Consider the following 19641-nt stretch of genomic DNA (forward strand, 5'->3'; position numbering starts at 1 on the left):
TTAGATGCAATTGGGGGCATTTTTAAAAATACTTCCCTATGTCAATACGTCGCTGCATACATACATACATACATACATCCCAAGCAGCGTACTGTAATCAAATGCCTATGCCAGCTCACTTTACCTTCTACTAATTTTCTTCTACTTGTACACGAGATTTTGCTACAGAGATACACACATCTTGCATAGTTTGAAATTATATCACCTATGCACAGCTTCACTCTCTTGTCTACATAGACCAGTCCTTCCTTTTTCTAAATTTTTGACTCAGCTTGGTGGGATAACTTGTCATCTCAGATTCTTCATCTGAAGGAAAGGGAGGAAGACCTCCACTAGATCAGCCTGGTTTCATCAGAGTTTTGCTCCTGATGGTAGGAGAGAGAGTGCCAAAATCCTACCTTGAAAGCTTTCTTGTTCATCTCTGAAGGTCAGATTGTTTCCTTCTGCTGTACTAGCTTTCCCACCCACTTCTTTAGAAAAGAACGGTCAAACTCCATTGGCATTAATCAAAATATCTTTAATATTTCATACAAATCCAGAGGTGTGCACATGAGTGAATTATTTCCTTTAGTTGGCCTAGAATGCCAATGCAGGGCATTCATTGCTCTTAAGGAAATTGTGTGATGATAGCATACTAGGAATATGTAACTACTGCCCAGCCATGCAGGCAAGAATGCTGAACATGAAGATTGCTATGCACCCATAATGGTCGGCATCCATAGTTTTTTGTGGGGTTTTCGGGCTATGTGGCCATGTTCTAGAAGAATTTCTTCCTGACGTTTCGCCAGCATCTGTGGCTGGCAGCTTCAGAGAATGCTTCCCTGGAAAGGACTCCAAACTAGCAGGGTCACACAGTATAAACATACCCAACTCCTTTCCAGGCAAGCATTGGGGGGGAAAATTGTGAAAAAATATAGACACAGGAATGAGATAAGAAGATGGGTGGAGATCAGAGGCAGGTAACGTGTTCTGTACACTGCATGTATCCAACATTTTTTGATAGCCTATGTTGCCTCCAATTTATCACCACTGCCAGTATGCACTGCCAAAAAATCTGCAACAGTGATACCACTGAGAAGAAGGGGAAAAAACCCTCTCTTTTCTTCACTTGTAGGAAAGATACTTGTAGGCAAGTAGTATGATGCACTATAATGCAGGAGGGTGACGGGTGATTGCTATAAGGAAGGAGAGAACATACCAACTCCCTTGCCACATTATAGAATCCTGAGTAAGCCTTATCATGGGAATATGGTGGACATTAAGACTCAGGTGTCACCCCACCTTATACCAAAGGAGTTTCTGAATGGTCAAAGACAGCAATGTCTAAGCTAAACCCAAGTAGGCACAGCTTACTAAACATGCATTTGTCTGGCAGCTGCTGAATCTTTTACCTTTAACACAGAGTGGATGCTCAATCTATCTGAGGAGCCACTCTAGAAATAAGTGGAATGAGTAGACAGAGTGTACTGACACTGTATAGTTATAGCAGTCTGATCATGCTTTAATTCAGGGTGTGGACTAGAGCTGTCTAGCATATAATTCTAAGTACCTCACTGCAATAGAAAACCCAGGATTTCTAAGGATGGTGCTATGACATTAGACTAGTGCTGGTTGTTATGTGGTTTCAAGTGAACTCTGACTTATGACATCCCTATTTGGGGTTTTTTAAGACTTATTCAGAGAAGGTTTGGCTTCTTCTTAGGCTGAAAAAGTACAACTTGTCCAAGGTCACTGAAAGGTTTTCAAGGCTGAACAGGGATTCAAACCCTGGTCTACAAGTCCTAGGCCAACACTCAAACCACTATACCATGCCAGCTCTCTAACTGGTGTAGTACCAAACTACTGTAAGTATTAATCTAAATACATTCTGACTGGATGCTTATATGCACATATTGTGGTCTTTTTTTAAAATTCAAAGCAAGGAGTTAAACAAAGCTGGAAATATTTGAAGCAAAAATGGAACTTCCAACAAAACTCAGGCCAGTGTCACTTCTTAGCCATGGGTCTAACCACCTTTGATGTGTTATTTGAGGAGTGAATAATGAACTTACAGACCTGCTTTTCACTAAGCACACAAGGTTTTCATTTAAAACAAGTTATTGCAGAATTTTAACAGAAAATTGGAGCAGAAGCATGTTCTTGGCAAAAAAAAGTATAGCTGAGCTTCTGCACCTTGCTTGTACTGTGTAAATCTACATTCATGTAGTTACAAAATGGTTGAGCTACACCACCATTCTGAATATTGCCTTTGTGCAACCCAATGTGTATCTGTTTCTTGTCTCATTTTGCAATGGGGAATGCACAGTGGCTGTTTCTGCAATCCCATCGAGTAAAGGGGTACCCTAAAGGCACGGATGAATGGTTATGTACCATCCAAGAATGCACAACTGCATGGCTGAAATCCCTTGGTTAGTCCCAACTAGAGCAGACCCATTCAATCAACTGTTGAATATGAGTCAACACAAATGTGATTCTAAATTAATCAATGACTCTGCTCTACTCAGGACTAACAATAGGATTTAGATCCATACAAAATGGTTATACTTGTACAAACAGCCAGAACAATAGAACCACATGTATAAAAAACTTACATGTGCATATGCCTCATGGAAAATACTTGCATATAGAAAAAATATCTGAAAGATAGTTAATAAAAGTAATACTTGACAGTGGGATAAGCATTTATTTCCTTAAAAGTGCTGATGTACTCAAATGTAGAAAACCTTATCCAAAATTTTGCAATGTACCATTGTCACACAGACTTCTATTAGATTTTCATGGTTCTTTCCTGCATAGAATTGCTTTCTGTTTGGGAAATCTGTAGCCTTTGATGCATTTCGAATCCATTGTTCATTTGAAAGGTAATCAGAAGTTCAAAACCCACTTTACTCATAAAGGGCACTATCTATACCTGCATGAACTATTCATGCTAGAAAAGACAATGAGGCTTTGCCTTGATAAAATAAGCAGCATGGAAAAGAGGAAGAGAGAAGAGTCTGGTAATCTGGCTTGCCCAATTCAGGGAGGATAAGGCTATTAACATATTCTAGTCATAATGGTTTTACAATGACTATTCAAGACAGTATGCCAATAAATACCAGTATCTGGGAAACTTGAGTGGGTGTTTGCTGTTTGCTCATATTGTTGCTAATTCAATATACTGTTGCGGAGTTAAGTTTCTCATCATCCTGATTTTATGTTATATTCTGCTTTCACAAATACACGTACATATAGATACTGCAAATTGCTATCAGCCATACCACTCAGTAGAACTATTGCATAATATTCCTCTGAGGAGGGGGAATAATTATACAAATCATCAAATTATATACATGTCACAGGCACTTCATGATAACTGTAGGTCCTCCTGCGTAGTTATAAGCATGTTCTAAAATGAAAGCGGCTTCTGTAAGTTAAGCACCAGCATGAAGACTAGTCAGCTTCATCTCTTCTAAGCACTCCAAGACACTTCAGTTTCAGGCCTGAATTGTCTGACATGTGCTGGCTAATCTAGATCAGTCTATGGATTAAAGCTTTTTTAGAGTGCAAAATCTAAAATGGAGAGATTCTTGCTGGATGGTGGTGGACATCTAGTATTTGTTCCATCTCCTTTTGACTTCACTGTCCAATTTTTTTAAAATGTTCACACAAAAAATCATGTGGATTTTGTGCCCTTCCCTTAATATATGAATTCTTGCAAGCAGTGTTAACATGATTTTGATGTGTGCGTGTTACATGAATGTACTTTCCTCTAATATGCTTTTCATTTTTATTTTATTTTTGGTGGGAGAATTACACCACAAAAATCTGAGAACTGTGACTATTAGAAGAGAAGATTTAGGAAATGTGAGCATTGTAAGATTTATCAAAATGCAAAGTGAACACGATTCCCACCCCCATCAGTACTTTTCCCATCCTGCATTTATCTGATCTGATCCCATTCCCATTCCCAACCCCACCAGAGATCCCATGTACAGGAATAACATCAAAGACTGGACAAACAATCTGAAAATGAGTATGTACCTTCTAGATATGACACTGCTGGTTGAGAGCCAAAGAATTTTACATGGCAACCTTCAGGGTACTTTCCCCACCCTCACATACACCGTAATATTCTCTTACTTGGCTATATTAACATTAGGGTCAACATCAATAATAGAGGGTGGAAGATTATTGTAATGTTTGCTAGTCAGTGGCAAGCACAACAAGGAATGGTCAAAAGAGAGATCATGTTGTCTTGGCAGATCTCCAGTTAATTGGTAATAGACCAGCAAAGAGTTTGACTTCCAAATACTTAACAGTAGCAACAACCAAATGTTTGCCCATCCTTCAAGGCAATGGAATGAAGAAAACTGGAGGGGAAACTGGAATGATTTTTTTTGTGAACAAACTGAGGGCTCAGTCTCACTAATAAAAACAAATTCCTAGAATGAACATATACTCTGAGGTACCATTTGTCATTCTTTCAATATGTGTCTGTCCTATAGAGACATTCCTCAAATAGATGGCTCCATTTGGTAGAGCTTAAGGATCTAGTGAATTTTAAAAAACAACAATCTGGCATATTTGTCAGAAGGAGGCTGAGTCAGATGAGCCTCTTATTTCCATTAATATCAAAGTGCAAATCAATCAACCTCTGTGAGACTTTCTAGGAATCTGGGAGGGGGGGGTGAGGCCCTTTGTTTTGGAGGGCTCCAATGCTAGTATGTAAATGAAGTTGCAAGGAGTTATTCTGCCCCCCTCCCCCAAGCACCACCCCATAACAATTTTGACTGATCATGGTGTTCATGGAAACATTGTTAATATAGGCTGTTTTGTGAAGCTGCAACATCAGGCCTTGGGTTTGGATGTCCATAGATCACATTGACTAATCCAGTCATTTCATAGACAGTTTATCACCACAAAGCTTATTGCCCCGGTAGCAGGTAGGGTACCTCAAAGAGTTCAATAGTCCTTATTCCAGGCAAGTGACAGTTTGATATTCTCTCAATGGAAGTGTTGTGAAAGATATAACTAAAGTCTTCTGAAAAAGTACATTTAAGGTTCTTTTCCCTTCTGCCAGCTAATGATTAGCCATGTGGATAGTCTGTGGTAAAAAGTCTTCAAAAATCTTCCCACAGCAGACGTTCTACATAACACAACATGACTGAAGTCACCGTGAATGGAGCAGATCTATAGGCAGCATTTCTGAAGGGCCATTGACTTTTCCAGAGGGGTGAAAGAGGATGTGCAACCCTGAGACCACATGAACCTGTCAGGCAGAGTCTGTCTCTGCATTTGTTTAGTCAGTCGTTTCTGACTGGATGCCCCTGTGTTGCATTTCTGGGACCAAGCAAGACATGACAAGACCTGAGAAAAGTTGGTGTTTTAATACAACACACAAGGCTTCCATCATCAAGTCCCAACTTGGGGTGAGTCTGCAAAATAGGTGATATGACAGAAGGGCAGCAGCGTGTTGTTCTCTTGGCATCTATCAGTGCCAGTGGAAGTGGCCAAGAAAGTCCTTGTACAAGTCAGTTGTTTCAGAAGAGGAACACTATGCTTTGGACCTCAGCGAAATTTTGCTGTAGGTTATGCCAGCCCAACTCTAAATTATCTCCTTTTTCAGGCACTTTGGTTTGCGATAAATCATGTATGCTACGAAGAGCAGAGACACTACCATAATGGAGCAGACAGCCATGAGAGTAATATAGTTAGCATGGGAAAGTGGACGTATATAGGGCTGCTCTGCAGGGATCATATTTGTCAGGTTCAGCATATAGCCCAGAGTCCATCCAGCATCGCTCTCACCAATCTAAAATGAATGGGGAAGGAGGGAAGAAGAGTCAATCACAACAGGAAGGATGTGAGGTTTTTGTACAGAAAGAAAACTGTGCAACATTTTAAGTGTTTGAGGATGACTTTTAAAGCCCTATATGGCTTTGGCTCAGAATACCTGAGGCACTGCCTCTTTCATACTCACTTTCTGGCAGCTTAAGAGCAGAAGGCAATACCCTTCTCTATAACCACCTATGGAGGAGTTATAGCTGATATTGATCAGAGATAATGCCTTCTCAGTGGTAACGTTTCCCTGCAAAGTGCTGCAAAGAAAGACTAAATGTCTTTTTCTGATTGTTAAAACCATTTCTGTTTCATGGGACTTTTGTCTGCTGTTTGTTTTGTTTAAACATTGCACTACCTATGGTCTATATCTCAGCATTAAACTATATTTGTAACTGACCATATTGTTTTGTTTTATTGTGATTTTAAATGCCATTCTAAGTGATGTGCACACACTAGGAAGACAGAAATTTCCTGTCACATCCCACAACTATCTCCCAGTTCCAGACTTTGCATGTCAAGATACCTTCCCCAAGAAACGAATGTGCGTCCATTTCTCCTTAGTGAAGTTATATCTCTGGTTAAGAAGTGAGATTATGTAAGTTCCTGCGAAGCAGTATTCACTCAAGTACTTCTCTTTTATCTTAGGAAAGTCAGCCTTTACCTAGAAAGAGGATAAGGAATAATGTTTATTTCTATACATGCATCTTTTTTCCCCTGGGAATGAGGCATACCATTCTCCCAATTAACACTAATCTCTGGAGTGAGCATAATTCATCTGTGTGCTTCAATATGAAGAAGTCTTTCACAGGTCAAGAAGACCCAATATATGCCCAGCAGGCCTTGTGTTAGAACCAGTGGGACTTACTTTCTATAGTCTCATGCATCATTAGTGCCAGCTGGAAGCCCTGCACTCTTAAAGACCCTCAAAGTAACAGCCAGGATACATGGTTCTTCTGGGCTGAAAAAATGGCATACCTTAACCCAGGATTTGGAGCAGAAGGTCTTCAGTGCCTCTGCCACTTTGTCCATAGATTCTTCAGTCACATTCAGAAAGTTCATTACATAGTAGAAAGCAGAAAATGCCTAAAGAACAAGAGATGAGAAATGGTGTTTGGGAAAGTATAATCTAAAAGATAGCCCAGGGCTCTCTTTGCACCAGTGCTCACTAATCCTGGAGAGGAGGGAGAGAGGTTTGCAAGTCGATGGCTCAGCAGAGTAGATAGGGAGGGGGAAATGAGGACACTGCCCATTCAAATAAAAATTCTGCCATCCAATGACATTTACTTTCAGTCCCCAAAATTTCTAGCATTGCAGAGATGGAGACAATGGAAATCATTGAAACCTAGAATGTGTTCGCAGTTTGATACCACTTTAACTGCTATGACTCTATCATACAGGATTCTGGGATCTGTAGTTTAGTGAGATACCAGAACTCTCTGACAGATCAGGCTGAGTACCTCATCAAACTACAAATCCCAGAATTGTGTAGGATATAATCATGGCAGTTAAAGTGGAGGCAAACTGCTTTCATTCTGCAATGTGGCTAGCTTTATTGTTCCAGGTGTTAATGTGTAACATTTATCATGCTATTGTTCAGTTTTTGTTTTTTTAAACATTGCTTGTATTATATGTTCTTTGGTGTTGCTTTCAGAAATTGTTTATTAGTTGCACAGTCGCCTCTCTGTTTTTGTGGACTCGTCCGCAGTCTCAATTACTCATGGAGGGGTGAGCCCCATTGGCTAAAATGGTGCGCGTTCTGGAGTGCATGGCCATTTTTGCAGGGTGTGCATATGTCCAGAATGGATCTTCCACAAAAATGGAGAGGCAACTGTACTTGTATTTTTATCATATGATTACATCATTTATCTTTAAACTGAAGACTGCTGTGGATATTTTTTAGTAGAAGGACAGGATATAAATAAGAAACTATCAGCAAAAATTCCTTGCTGCTTCCAGCAAAAACATCCAATGTTTTCCACATAGAAACAGGACGCTGCCTTATACCAGATCATACTATTTTGCGTACAGTACTATTGTCTGAAAGTGGTTCTCTACAGTCTCAGGCAGAAGTGGTATCCCTCCATCCCCACCCCATTACTTGATCTAATTGAAGGTAACAGGGATTGAACATGGGGCTTTCTACATCGAGGGTGGGAAACGTCTTTCAAATTCTATTTTAGATAAGTTATTGGGTGGTTTCAGCAGTGAGCAGGGCCAACAGCAAAAAAGGAATCATTTTAGCTTGAAGTATTCACTGCCAGTAGCAAACCTTTAAAAGATGTCTTTCAACCTTTAAGGATGTGAAAAAACAATATAAAAACTGGGTAACTAGCAAACAATGGTATTACAGAGAAAAGAACACAGTCATTTGAGAAAGGTGAGAGACAAACTGGTGCTAATGAGGGTTGGATTCAGACCCAGGATGTCTATGTGCTACAAGCCAATAATGTGCTTTACCACTGAGCTGTGGTCCCTTTTTTTCATGGCTGTGAGCTTCTGTATAATAGTGTTTGTGAGGGTTATATATTTTAAGAGTTTTCCCTCCTGCTGCCGAGGTAAAAGTTTTATGTAGCTATGCCATCTGTAACTTTGATTGAATACTAATGACATAATTATTCATGAACAGAGTCAGAAACTTTACTTTTTTAGACCATATGTTGGCTGGTGTTCACTTAGAGTTGTAGTCCAAACATCTCCAAGCTCTGGTTACCACCAACAAACAAATCATAAGATATATTCATACTTTGTATTGTACATATGTAGCTCTGTTGGACTTCGCCACCTAGCTGCAGATCAAGAAAGAAATAAATTGGTGTAAAGTTAGAAAGTTCTTTGCCTCATGACTGTTGCTATTAATTGTCATCAGGTCTGCTTTGACTTATGGCGACCCTACGAATTGGAGACCTCAAAGATCTTCTGTTAATAACAGCCCTGTACTGCAGACATTAGCTATATTTCATAGAGTAAGCACAATAATAATAAATACACAGATGCTGTAGTGGAAGGGTAAACCACATGTTCCCAGCAGTAAAATAACATTTGTAAGTGCTGGAAAAATAGAAAAGACAGAGAAATACACTGTCTTTCATACGGAAATATGTTTCACATTACATTCAGTGAAAGTGCCTGCTTTTTAGCTATAAAGTTTCCATTTTGCTTGTTTTAATAGCTATAGGAATGGGTTGTAAAATCGTAGCCTATGCTGTTTAACATTTGTTCACATATAAACAGCTACTCTGCAGGCATTTCAAAATAAACACTAATTAATTACAATTAATTATAACTAACATATTTAGGTTCTGAGAGTCTAGGTTGAAAATGTAACAGATGCATGTTGGCTCATTCTGAAGCATTTTGGTTTATGAGATAATTATGTCTATAAAAACATAAGTTGGGTTTTCCCTCTTCTGAAGCCCATGTATTTGTCAGAATCTGGCATGCTAATGATGGAATAAAAAATCCTTTTCTCTCTAGGAGAAAAAAATGATGCTTTTCTAAAGACTGGACTAGTAGATTTCTCAAAACAATTGTAATGGAGGTATCTATTCATGTTCTGTATTTTTTGTATCTCTCTTATCCTCAGATAGAAGGTCAAATGGCTTACTAGAAAATGATAGGCAGAGAAATCTGTAGAATTGTCCAAGTCATTGGATTCCCCATCACAATGTACGGATGCAAGAGCTGGACAGTGAAGAAAGCAGATAAGAAGAAAATCAATTCAACTGAGATGTGTGCTGGAGAAGAGTGCTAAGGATACTATGGACAGCTAAAATGACAAACAAATGGGTCCTTGAACTGATGAAGCCTGAAATCTCTCTGGAAGCCAAAATGACCAAACTGAAGCTGTTGTATTTTGGCCACATCATGGCCAAAGAAGGCATGACTCATTAGAAAAGTCAATAATGCTAGGAAAGCTGGAGGCAAATAGAAAGAGAGGCAGGCTACAAGCTAGATGGATACACCCAATTAGGGACATCACGAGTATGAATTTACAGGACCTAAACAAAGCAGTGCAGGACAGGGGGCTTGGAGATGTATCATCCACAGGGCAGTTAACAACAAACATCATGGAAGGATATGTGTAAAGAATGTTGTGGTGAAATATCTATCACTTCCAAAGCTCTGACAAGCTCATGTTCACTTGGAAAGGTGGTGGATGAGCAGTTTTTTCCCCCTTTTAGGAGAGAATTACCTGTGCTAGCTTCAGGCTGGAGTAGCTTAAGAGCCCACTGAGGATGAAAGAGTGTTGCACCAAAGCTATCTCCATCTCTGCAGAACTCTTATTTTGAGATCTACCACCAGCAGAAATACCATTAACTGCAGGTCTACAGCCATGGAATTTTCCATGAATATAACCACACCTCCAGAGGAGATGTGTTTTCCCCCCATCAGGAGAGCTCTTAATTGGCACTTGACATCTCAGGTATAATAACATATCTGATAGCATCCTCCTCCTTTCCTTTACTTTGAAGAATGCTAATTGCAGGTCTCTCAGAATTTCTACTTAAATCCACATAAGCCCCTATAGCTTGGTTCCCTGCCACACAATCTAGACAGTGCCTGTTAAAAGGGAAGCTAGTAATATTGAGATAATGAAATGTGTTTCCAAAAAGTGTTATAAATACCATTTTTATCCATCTGAATGTTAGGTATGTGGTTAAGGTGCAATCCCTAACTGTGTGAAATGCCTGAAGATCCTTCAACTGTGCTGATTCAATTTGCCCTCCAAGCTAAAATAATCAGTTTTGTTAACTATGGCCCTGGACAGATGGGCAGCGAAAAGCTGCCCTTCTTTACTGAGCAGCATTGTTGCAGAAACCAAATGGGGCGGCAATGCTGTGCAGCAAAAAAGGAGCCGCCTAGAGCAGCTCTTTTTTGTGCCATCATAAGGGCTGCAACGCAGCCCTATGACAGCTCTTCCGCCCACAGGTGTGTAGGTGCTCAGGCTCCTGCATGTCATGGATACGTGCCCCATGTGGGTGGGGCCAGCACAATCATGGCAGCCCCCCCACGTCATAGGGCTCGGGAGCATGTGGTTGGTGCGCGCTCCCGAGCCCTACTATCGCCGCCAGGACACTGCTTCCTGGCGGTGTGTACCACCCCTTTGAACCCTGATTTTTAGTATCCCTCAAAAGCTATACCATAGTTGTGTAATGTATAGTTTTCCTTGCAAACCCCAGGTTGATTGCTGATATAACTAACTGAGGTTCCTAGTGAGCACCTCAAAACACAACATTATCATATTCACTCAGAGCCTACATCAAGGTGTTGTACAAGTCTGTACTGCTTTGTGACACAATCTTTGAGTTTTGTGCTACTTCCCAAAAGTAAGTATATGACATGCCAAGTATAGTGCCTTGCTAAGTACCCCAAGTTCAATACTGTCCTATAAGATGCCATACGGTGTTGCTGGGTGCTGCTGACTTGCTTCCATTGCCCTCACCACTACTGCCATGTGAAGAGAGTTTCCTTTACCTCTTTCTCCTCCCAGCAATCCTGAGAAACCTCTCTAGGGACTAGAGGAGGCTTTAGTCCTCTTCCAATTCCAGCAACATCAAGCAGAATTGTGATGATGAGGGGGGAGGGATGACATTAAAGCCTTCTGAATCTATCAATCACCTGTAGTAATATTTGAGTTGGAGGAAGCTTTAACCTCACTCCCCTGATCCAGTGATTCTAATTAATATAATTAGGATAACAGCAAAGCTAAAGGTTGCCTCCCATCCCAGTTATGATCAGTAGCAGGATGCATGCATATGTACATGTACTTCATATATGTGTGTATGCAAGCACACGTATTGGCAATACAGCTTTTAATGGTTTCTTAGGCATCCAATGTGGCCTGTAAGCCCCCAGAGGTCACTTACCCTTGCCTTAGCATCCAATGACATATTCAACTAGTTTCTAGTTAATGCTTGCAAATATCAACTCTGAAAACCTAATTCTGATTCTTTTTGAATATCCATGCCAAGTAACCTTTATATGAGGATGATATAGTCCTTCAGATGGCACCTTCAGATGATGTGTTGCTTTACCTTATGCTGGGCTTGGAGTTGGGGAACTCAGAATGAACAAACAGCCAGAAAAGCGTAGACTCACCAGGGAGATAATCTTAGTCCTGCTTAAAGACTATCAGTAGGGGATGTCGAGACAAGCCATCAGCATGTGCAACAACTGGAAACAGCATCAAAACGCTCCTTCCTTCAATGTCAAATTATCAGCGTCTACTGGATGGAGACTTACCCCAAATTCACCAGACACCTGAGGTAAGAAAGTGCCATTGAATGAGCAGCTGGAATAAGGGCAGCCAACAATACTGAAGATGTTCTTGATGCTTGTCAGGCACATTTCATAATTCCCAGTTCCCTCAATGTGGAGAGTAGAGTACAATGGAGCCTTAAAGTTGCTTGCTGTGCAGGGGTTTGTGCGCAGGTCAACAATATTAACAGTCCTTTCATAGCCTTGTTGGAAACATGGATCCTGGACTGTGCTAGTGGATGAGTGCTGCAGTATCAATAATAAAGATGAGGCGGGGGGGAAATTAAGCCATCAACAACAGTCAAGTGAGTCACAAAACATGCCAAAACTTTGATGTGGACTGGGTTAGCATCTATCTCCCCTCTGGGGAGAAAGGCAGCATACAAATAAGATAAATTAATAAATAAACCCTATATTGATGCTGTATTTATTTATTTATTGAATTATTGACACACAATAAAATGTTAAACAAAACCCAACACTTTGGGCAATTAATCAACCACTTTATTTATATTCTGCATGTTTTCAAGAGTGGTTCTCAGGGGCTGTGCACACTGGCCATTAAGGTCAGACTGGGGGTGGAGTTGGGCATGGCATCCACATGACGCATGCCCTGACTCTGTCTCCAGGGTAGCAGGATGCCATGCCCCACTCCAAAAGGTGTGCAGCACCATAGCTTTCCTGTGACATTGCATCCATATGACACAGTGCCAAAGGAGCGCCTTAAAGTGATGGAACTGCAGCTATCACATGCTTTCCAGGGCACAAAAGGAGCTGCTTTTTGCAGCTCCTTTTTTGCGCCCTGGAAAGGCCTGAGGGCCACGGCATGCGGTTGCTGCGGCCCTGATCCAGTGCAGCTGTAGATGGCTGCAGGCCGCTCTTTAGGGGCAGTCTGCACAGCCGCTCAATAGGGTTTAGTGGTGATAAATAAAAGCCTTAGAAAAAAGCATGAGGAAATCCTTCATGTAAATTGTCACACTGTTTAAAGGTTAGAGTATCTTTGCTTAGGAGTGAGCAGCTGTGTGGGGACCAGAAGGCAATTTTCTTCCAAGACACTCTCATAGGATGCATTCCCACAGCCAGCAAGTACAAATACATCTGTTTTGGTCTGCAGTCCCATTTAAAATGGCTTCAGGAAGTGTCACTGCCTCTTGTCTACATTTTGAGAGAGACTGTAGAGCAGGGGTAGGCAACCTTTTTGAGCCGGGGGCCGGGTTGCTGTCCCTCAGACAACTGGGGGGCCGAAGCCAAAAAATAAATAATTAAATAATTTTTAAAAAAATTAAATAGACAAAAAAAAAAACCCGGGACAAATGTAGGACAAACTTTTCAAATGGAGGGCACTTTTTAAAAAAATGGAGGACACGCAAAAAAATTTGCTGATTTTTAAAAAAATGTTTATATAAATGCATGATTCGGAGGCTTCTATAGACAATTGCCCCCCTTGCCTGCTGCTTGCCCCCCCTTGCCAGCCTCCTCCTGATAGGTCAAAGGCCCCACGCCCTCACGCGAGAGGCCAAAGACTCCAGCGGCAATCGGTGGCAGGACCGGGCTGGGGCCGGTCCCAAGGCCTTGCTGGGCCGCATCCGGCCCGTGGGCCGCAGGTTGCCTACCCCTGCTGTAGAGGGAAATTGAGGTATTTGAGGGTAGTACAGGGATCTGGGGTGTTTGTGTGGGTGAGAGTATAGTTACATGTTTTTACACTATGGGAGGTTTTCTGTGTGATTTAGGGGCACAAATTGACCAAAGATGTGGAAGGATTGAGGGGTTTTGGGTACTGGTGTGTGTGTGTGTGTGTGTGTGTTTTCAGGGACTGCAAAAGTACAGTCCAGGGGCTGCATGGAGTCCCAGCTTTATATTTCTCCTCAATCACTTACTGTGGAGATGCAGACATGCCATTTGACACTGTGGCTTTTACCCAATCAGTCTATCGGCCTAACCTACCTAAGGGGGTGGGGGTTGTGAGGATAAAATTGTGTGGGTGGAAGTTGGGGAAGAGTATCATGAATATCACCTCTGAGAAGAAAAATCTATACAGTGGACTCTTGTTATACACTGGGGTTTGGTTCCAAGATCCCCTGTGGATAACAAAATCCATGGATGCTCAAGTCCCATTAAATATAATGACATAGCAAAATGGTGTCCCTTATAAAAAAATGGGAAATCAAGGTTTGATATTTGAAATTTATACTTTTTTTTTGAGCATTTTCAAACCATGGATGCTTGAATCCGTGTATAAGAAGGGCCTACTGTATGTAGCACATTTTTAAAATACTGGAAATAGACCTCCTGTTCCAAGAAGTTAACACATCAGCCTGAGATAAAAGACTGAACTTCTGGTCCAGGAGTAACCACCAGCATTTCAATAACTCCTTCACCTGTGTCATGTAATTTAACACAGGTATGCTTCTTCCCTTTCTAGAAGTGCCATTGAAACGAAGCCTTGTAGTTCATAGCAAATGCTGATATCTGATCATACACCATGTGATAGAAGATAGAAGACTACCTTCATTAGCCTGTGTCTGGACCTAGTGCTAGGGTCAACTGGGCTTCAGCCCAAACTTCATTCTCCATGCCTTAACACATACACTGGCAGCTCAAACGTACCAGGACATCATTGAGCATCTTGAGTCGGAGAGCCTGGTCTTTTCCATAACAGAGGAAGCTGTGTGTATATACAGTGTAGGTCTTTCCATACAGATAAAAATTCACCATATATTCTGATGATTCATTCTTCTTCTGGTCTGGTACAAAGGTGATCTGTGTTGAAGCTCCTCCAAGATCCAGCGCCCCTGTTGTCCCGGTCCTGGAGAAGATACGGGGCAGGAAACTTGGCCAGATAGACTGCAAATTGAACATATAAGAGATGCAAAATCTTCAAGGCCAGGCTAAAGGACAGAACAGCCAGGTTTAAAGCGTTAGTTACCATATTTCACATCAGGTTAAGAATATTTAACAATGTTTGGTGCAGTCATGTTGGCCACATGACCACCAGAGTAGTCCTCAGACAACGCTGGCTCTTCTTAATGGAAATGAGCCCACCCCCTACAGTTGGTTACAACTAGACATCCATGTCAAGGAACTACCTTTACCTTCACTGTTGAGAATATTTTTAAATCCCCCGCCATGTTGCTTACAATAAGAACTATTCTAAGTGTCTGTTATTCATAGGTTGCAGTGTCAAGCCTTATTACATAGATTAGACCCCCTACTTGCTGATATTTCTCAAGCAGTTCACATTTATGTTTCTACTGAAGAAGGCTGTGAAATGGCAACACAAACTTAATATTTCTATCATAAATAATCTTTTTGAGAACTAGACTTTTTGTTGTATTTTCATACTGATTTGTAAGGAAGATGTAGGGACTATGTAAAGCTCCCAATCCTCACTTACCAGATAGCAATCACTATGAGTGACGAGGGTCTGTTCCCATCAGTTGGAAAACAACTGTCTGACTTTCCACCACCCATTGCCCTGCATGCAGTCTCCAGTGTGAGGGAGAATTATGATGAGGATCTTGCTGCTACATGTTGCAATTAAGATTGTTCACAGGAGGGTGGAAGGATCAGTCAGCTGCTTCCTGATCAACAGGGGAACAGACCCTAGTTGCTTACAGTTGCTGCTGCCCTATAAGTGGAGTTTGGGAGCAAACTGAGAAAAACTACTTAGCTATGTAAGTAAGGTGATTATGTAGCTAAGTAGCTGATAAAAAATTGCAGTCAATGTTGATAAGTATTTTTCCTCATTAGTTTATTAATTTGTATTTTTTTAATTTTGTGGCTACTTTTTGATCATCTTTGTTTCTAAGGCCTAACAGATATTCATATTATTTGTATCTCCCCATACAAACGTGCAAGAACTCTAAGATCATCAGGGGAAGGCTTTCTCTTGGTCCCACCATCATCGCAGGCTTGCCTGGTGAGGACACAAGAGACAGCCTTCTCAGTGGCTGCTCCCATCCTCTGAAACTCCCTTCCACACAGTTTGTATATATTTGAATTTGAATCCATTTATGACAAGCACTTATGGTTTACCTATCCCATTACTTTTGTAATTACTTTTTCTCTTTGTTTTATCTGCTTGGCTAAAGCTTCTGGGACCTTTCCCCTGTTTTTGTCAACTAACAAAAGATGCAACTTTGAGATTCATATTGGAGGATTGCCACAGGGAAATGAAGGCAAGGGAAATCAGAGGGTTACAGAGATGTTAGTACAGACAAAGTAGGAAGGAGTACTACAAGGCAGTAAGGAAAAGGAGAATAATTTAAATCTGAAGTGAAAGGAAGTATTCATGAGAACGTCAAAAATGGGCATTTTAGGATAGAGATGAATAGAGTATATTATAATATAAACCATGTGTTCCTGGTGGTAGCTTTGAAAAGCATGTATACAAAAACTGTTACTCTTTGTATGGTATTCTATATAGAACCTTATATGCTGGGAAATATAAATTTCCTCTGATCCAAAGTGGCACTATTATTTTCCAGAACCTGGGAAAAAATATTTTTTTGGACCACAGCTCCCAGCATTTTTCATGGGACTTCTGAGCATTGTATTTTGAAAAGCTTTCCAAAGTCTGCTGTTTGCATATAGGTCTTAACTGGGGATGAAGAAAAGATCATTGTGAGATGTTGATAATCAAGTGGGTGATATGATGTCTGAGACCAAAGGCACTTCAAGATGGGCAGCTCCTAGCATGCCAACTGAAAAGGCACTGTACAGCTGTTCCATCTCCAGCCCCAATCCTCTCCCTCCTCTCAATATTTTGTACTAAAGAAAGAAGACAGACAGGACCATGGAAAAACCACAAGAATAGTTTCTTGGAATAGTGGAAGACGTCATTTGGACCACATACACTCATAAAATTCAGAGGAAAAGGCATGTCAGCCATAGAATAAAAGCCTCCTCTGAAAGCACTCTCAGATTCAAATAGTACTTTTGTGCCTTGAAAATTTATGTTGCTTTCCATCATGACCAGCAGTCTTTTCCTTTTACAGGCTTAGAAAACAAAGGATCAAGGTAAGCAGACTGAAAGAGCTGCCATTCTGAGAATGATATTGACCATGGTAAAAGTGTGGGATGCCAGGAACATTGTAGTTTTTAGAAGTACAAAAGTGCAGCCCTGCTGAAAGACTCTAGTGGAGTGTGTCAGGGCTGATTGTTTCTCTATTGTACTCTTTTTCTAGTAAAAGCTGGAGATCAGGTGGCATTTTTCTGTGTGTCTGTGTAAAAACAAGAACTATTTGGTTAAGTAGGGCTGGAGCATGGCTTTGGCATGGCTTCTGGCCTCTTAGGACACATGCAGCATTTAAACAGCATACTTCCAAAGTGACCCAAAGCAGCTTTATTTTGGCCCGTCTGTTCAGGCCTGACCTTCCTGCAAACTTCCCTTAACAGCTAGCAGCCATATTGGGTGATAGATGTCTGTTCAGCAGGTGATTAGGGCTCAGCAGGATGACATTTCCAGTCCCCTCTTGCAAGCAACAGGTTGTGATAAGAAATTGTGACTTATTGTGCTTCTGATTATCATAACCTCTCACTGGCAGGAGAGGGCTGGAAATATCAACCTGCTGTGCCCTGATTGTCAGCTGAACAGACCTTCAGGACTTCATGCAGCTGCTGGCTGTTAATGGTAGGTTTGGGAGAGCATTTATAATTGTGGCAATGGTGCTATGATTATCAATATATAGTATTATTGAATATGGAGCAACTGTGGGTCCATAATTCTAAGTAAAGAATCCACAACTGCAATACAGGATGCCAGCTGTTAGTTATAATCCACTTTTTACCCAGTACAGAACTCAAACATGATGCTCTATAACTGGCATAGTAGGCAGAAGAAATATATGTGCATGTTGCACAATAATACTGATTGCATTCTCTCTATTTAGAAGAAATAGTTTATACTAGTTCAGAAAATAGATAAGATAGTAAATACAGTTGACACAGCAAGGGAGTGAATTCTTATCTGGGTGTAAATTGTGCTTACTTTTACTTGTGACAGTGTTGAGGTTAGTGATGTTCTCTGGATATTCAGAGGATATTTAGAGCATGACCTTACTCTGGATTCTACATTACTACACAAATCTTCATTGGATCAGCTGACTCTGCATAACTGACTAATTATTGCAAAAATCATATAATGTAGGAGAGGAGGAAAAGTACATGGGATACCTAAACTGTAGAAGAATCTGAAACCATAGGATCCCAAGTCAGTCATATGATGAATCCGTTCTGAGAGTTACTCTCAATTTTAAAGGAGCTACTTTCAGGGTTCAATTCTTTAGATAGCTCCTTGAAAGTTTAGAAAAAAAACCTGGAATGGATTCAGTACCTCACTAACGTGAAACTCACCGTCTGAGAGATAGCTAAATCCAGTATGTTAACAATATTTATTTCTACAAACAGCCTTGTGGCACCCAAAACACACAGGTTTCTTATGCTGCAAACTTTTTTGAGTGACTGATGTTGACGTTGTTACAGAGCCTTGTAAGAATCAAGTCTGTATCTCATAACAGGTTGTACTATAAGGCTCTTGTTTTTTATATAATGCACTAACAGGACAATTTTTCCAGAATGTATTAGCATTTATTACATTTTCCCAGGATTCTATAAAGTTACCTTCTGAATGACAGTTCTAAGAATAGCCAGCTCAGAGGCTGTACAGACTGGTGTTATACACAGGCCTCAGGGCAGAGTGGGGGCATGGTATCTGCATGACACATGCCCTGGTGCTGCAGTGACACCACTGTCATGCTGTGCGCCCAACCACACAGCGGGCGGCATCATGGCGCTCCTTTGGCACTTCATCCAGATGATGCAGAGCCAAAAGGAGCATCAGAAAGTGCTGCGGCAGCATCAAAGGCACCTTTTCCCCAGAGTGAAAAGGAGCGGCATTTGCCATTCCTTTTAGCATTGGAGAAAGGCCACATTGGGGCTGCAGCATGTAGTTGCCACGGCCCCAATCTAGCACTGAAAGGGGTGGCAGCAAGCTGCTCCAAAGGGACGGTTTGTTTAGCAGCCAATCTAAAAAAGTACTTTCCCCAAGTTCCACGTTTCCATTCTCAATAATAAAATGAGAGTCAACATAGACTGTGAGGACACAAGGCACTGCTAGGCTTTCTGGCACAGTATTCTTTTTTAACATTACCTCTTTGAAATTTCCCAGCAAGTAATTAAGGGTGATCCAACCATAAGCACCTTCTTCCTCACCACTTAGGATCCTGGCCCCCTGGAACCTAAAGGGGTACGAGCGCAGAGTAGCTTCTACTCCAGAGAGGACATCTTTAGCAGTACCTGCATCCTCCATGCTGCATGTAGAAAAGATGGGTGAGGGAACAATACAAAGGTGGCCAGCTAGTTAAAGGATAATTCATTTACCATTACCTTTTTTGCTTTTCTAAATTTGAAAGTAACTAGAAAACTATAGGAAGTGTACATGCTTCTCAGGCTGTTGCCACCGTGTAGAATTAATGCTTGATACCAATAAAATTTGCATTTTATTGTTGTTTTTTGTTTTGTAATCCGCCTTGATTCCTTTGGGAATAGGTGGAATATAAA

General features: G+C 41.0%; 1 protein-coding gene across 1 annotated transcript in view; it reads right to left on the minus strand.

Annotated features, from left to right (window-relative positions):
• Window positions 1-3757: 3757 nt before the first annotated feature.
• ENTPD1 (ectonucleoside triphosphate diphosphohydrolase 1) overlaps window positions 3758-19641 on the minus strand; it is a 56825-nt gene continuing 40941 nt past the window's right edge. The window contains exons 5-10 of the mRNA XM_042459858.1: window positions 19232-19391; window positions 14689-14925; window positions 12067-12327; window positions 6799-6906; window positions 6347-6484; window positions 3758-5794 (exon numbers count right to left, since the gene is read on the minus strand). Coding sequence (XP_042315792.1) covers window positions 5588-5794; window positions 6347-6484; window positions 6799-6906; window positions 12067-12327; window positions 14689-14925; window positions 19232-19391 — 1111 coding nt within the window. The 3' untranslated portion in view covers window positions 3758-5587. The remainder of the gene's footprint in view (window positions 5795-6346; window positions 6485-6798; window positions 6907-12066; window positions 12328-14688; window positions 14926-19231; window positions 19392-19641) is intronic.

Source organism: Sceloporus undulatus, chromosome 3 (assembly GCF_019175285.1).
Source record: "Sceloporus undulatus isolate JIND9_A2432 ecotype Alabama chromosome 3, SceUnd_v1.1, whole genome shotgun sequence".
NCBI lineage: Eukaryota > Metazoa > Chordata > Lepidosauria > Squamata > Phrynosomatidae > Sceloporus > Sceloporus undulatus.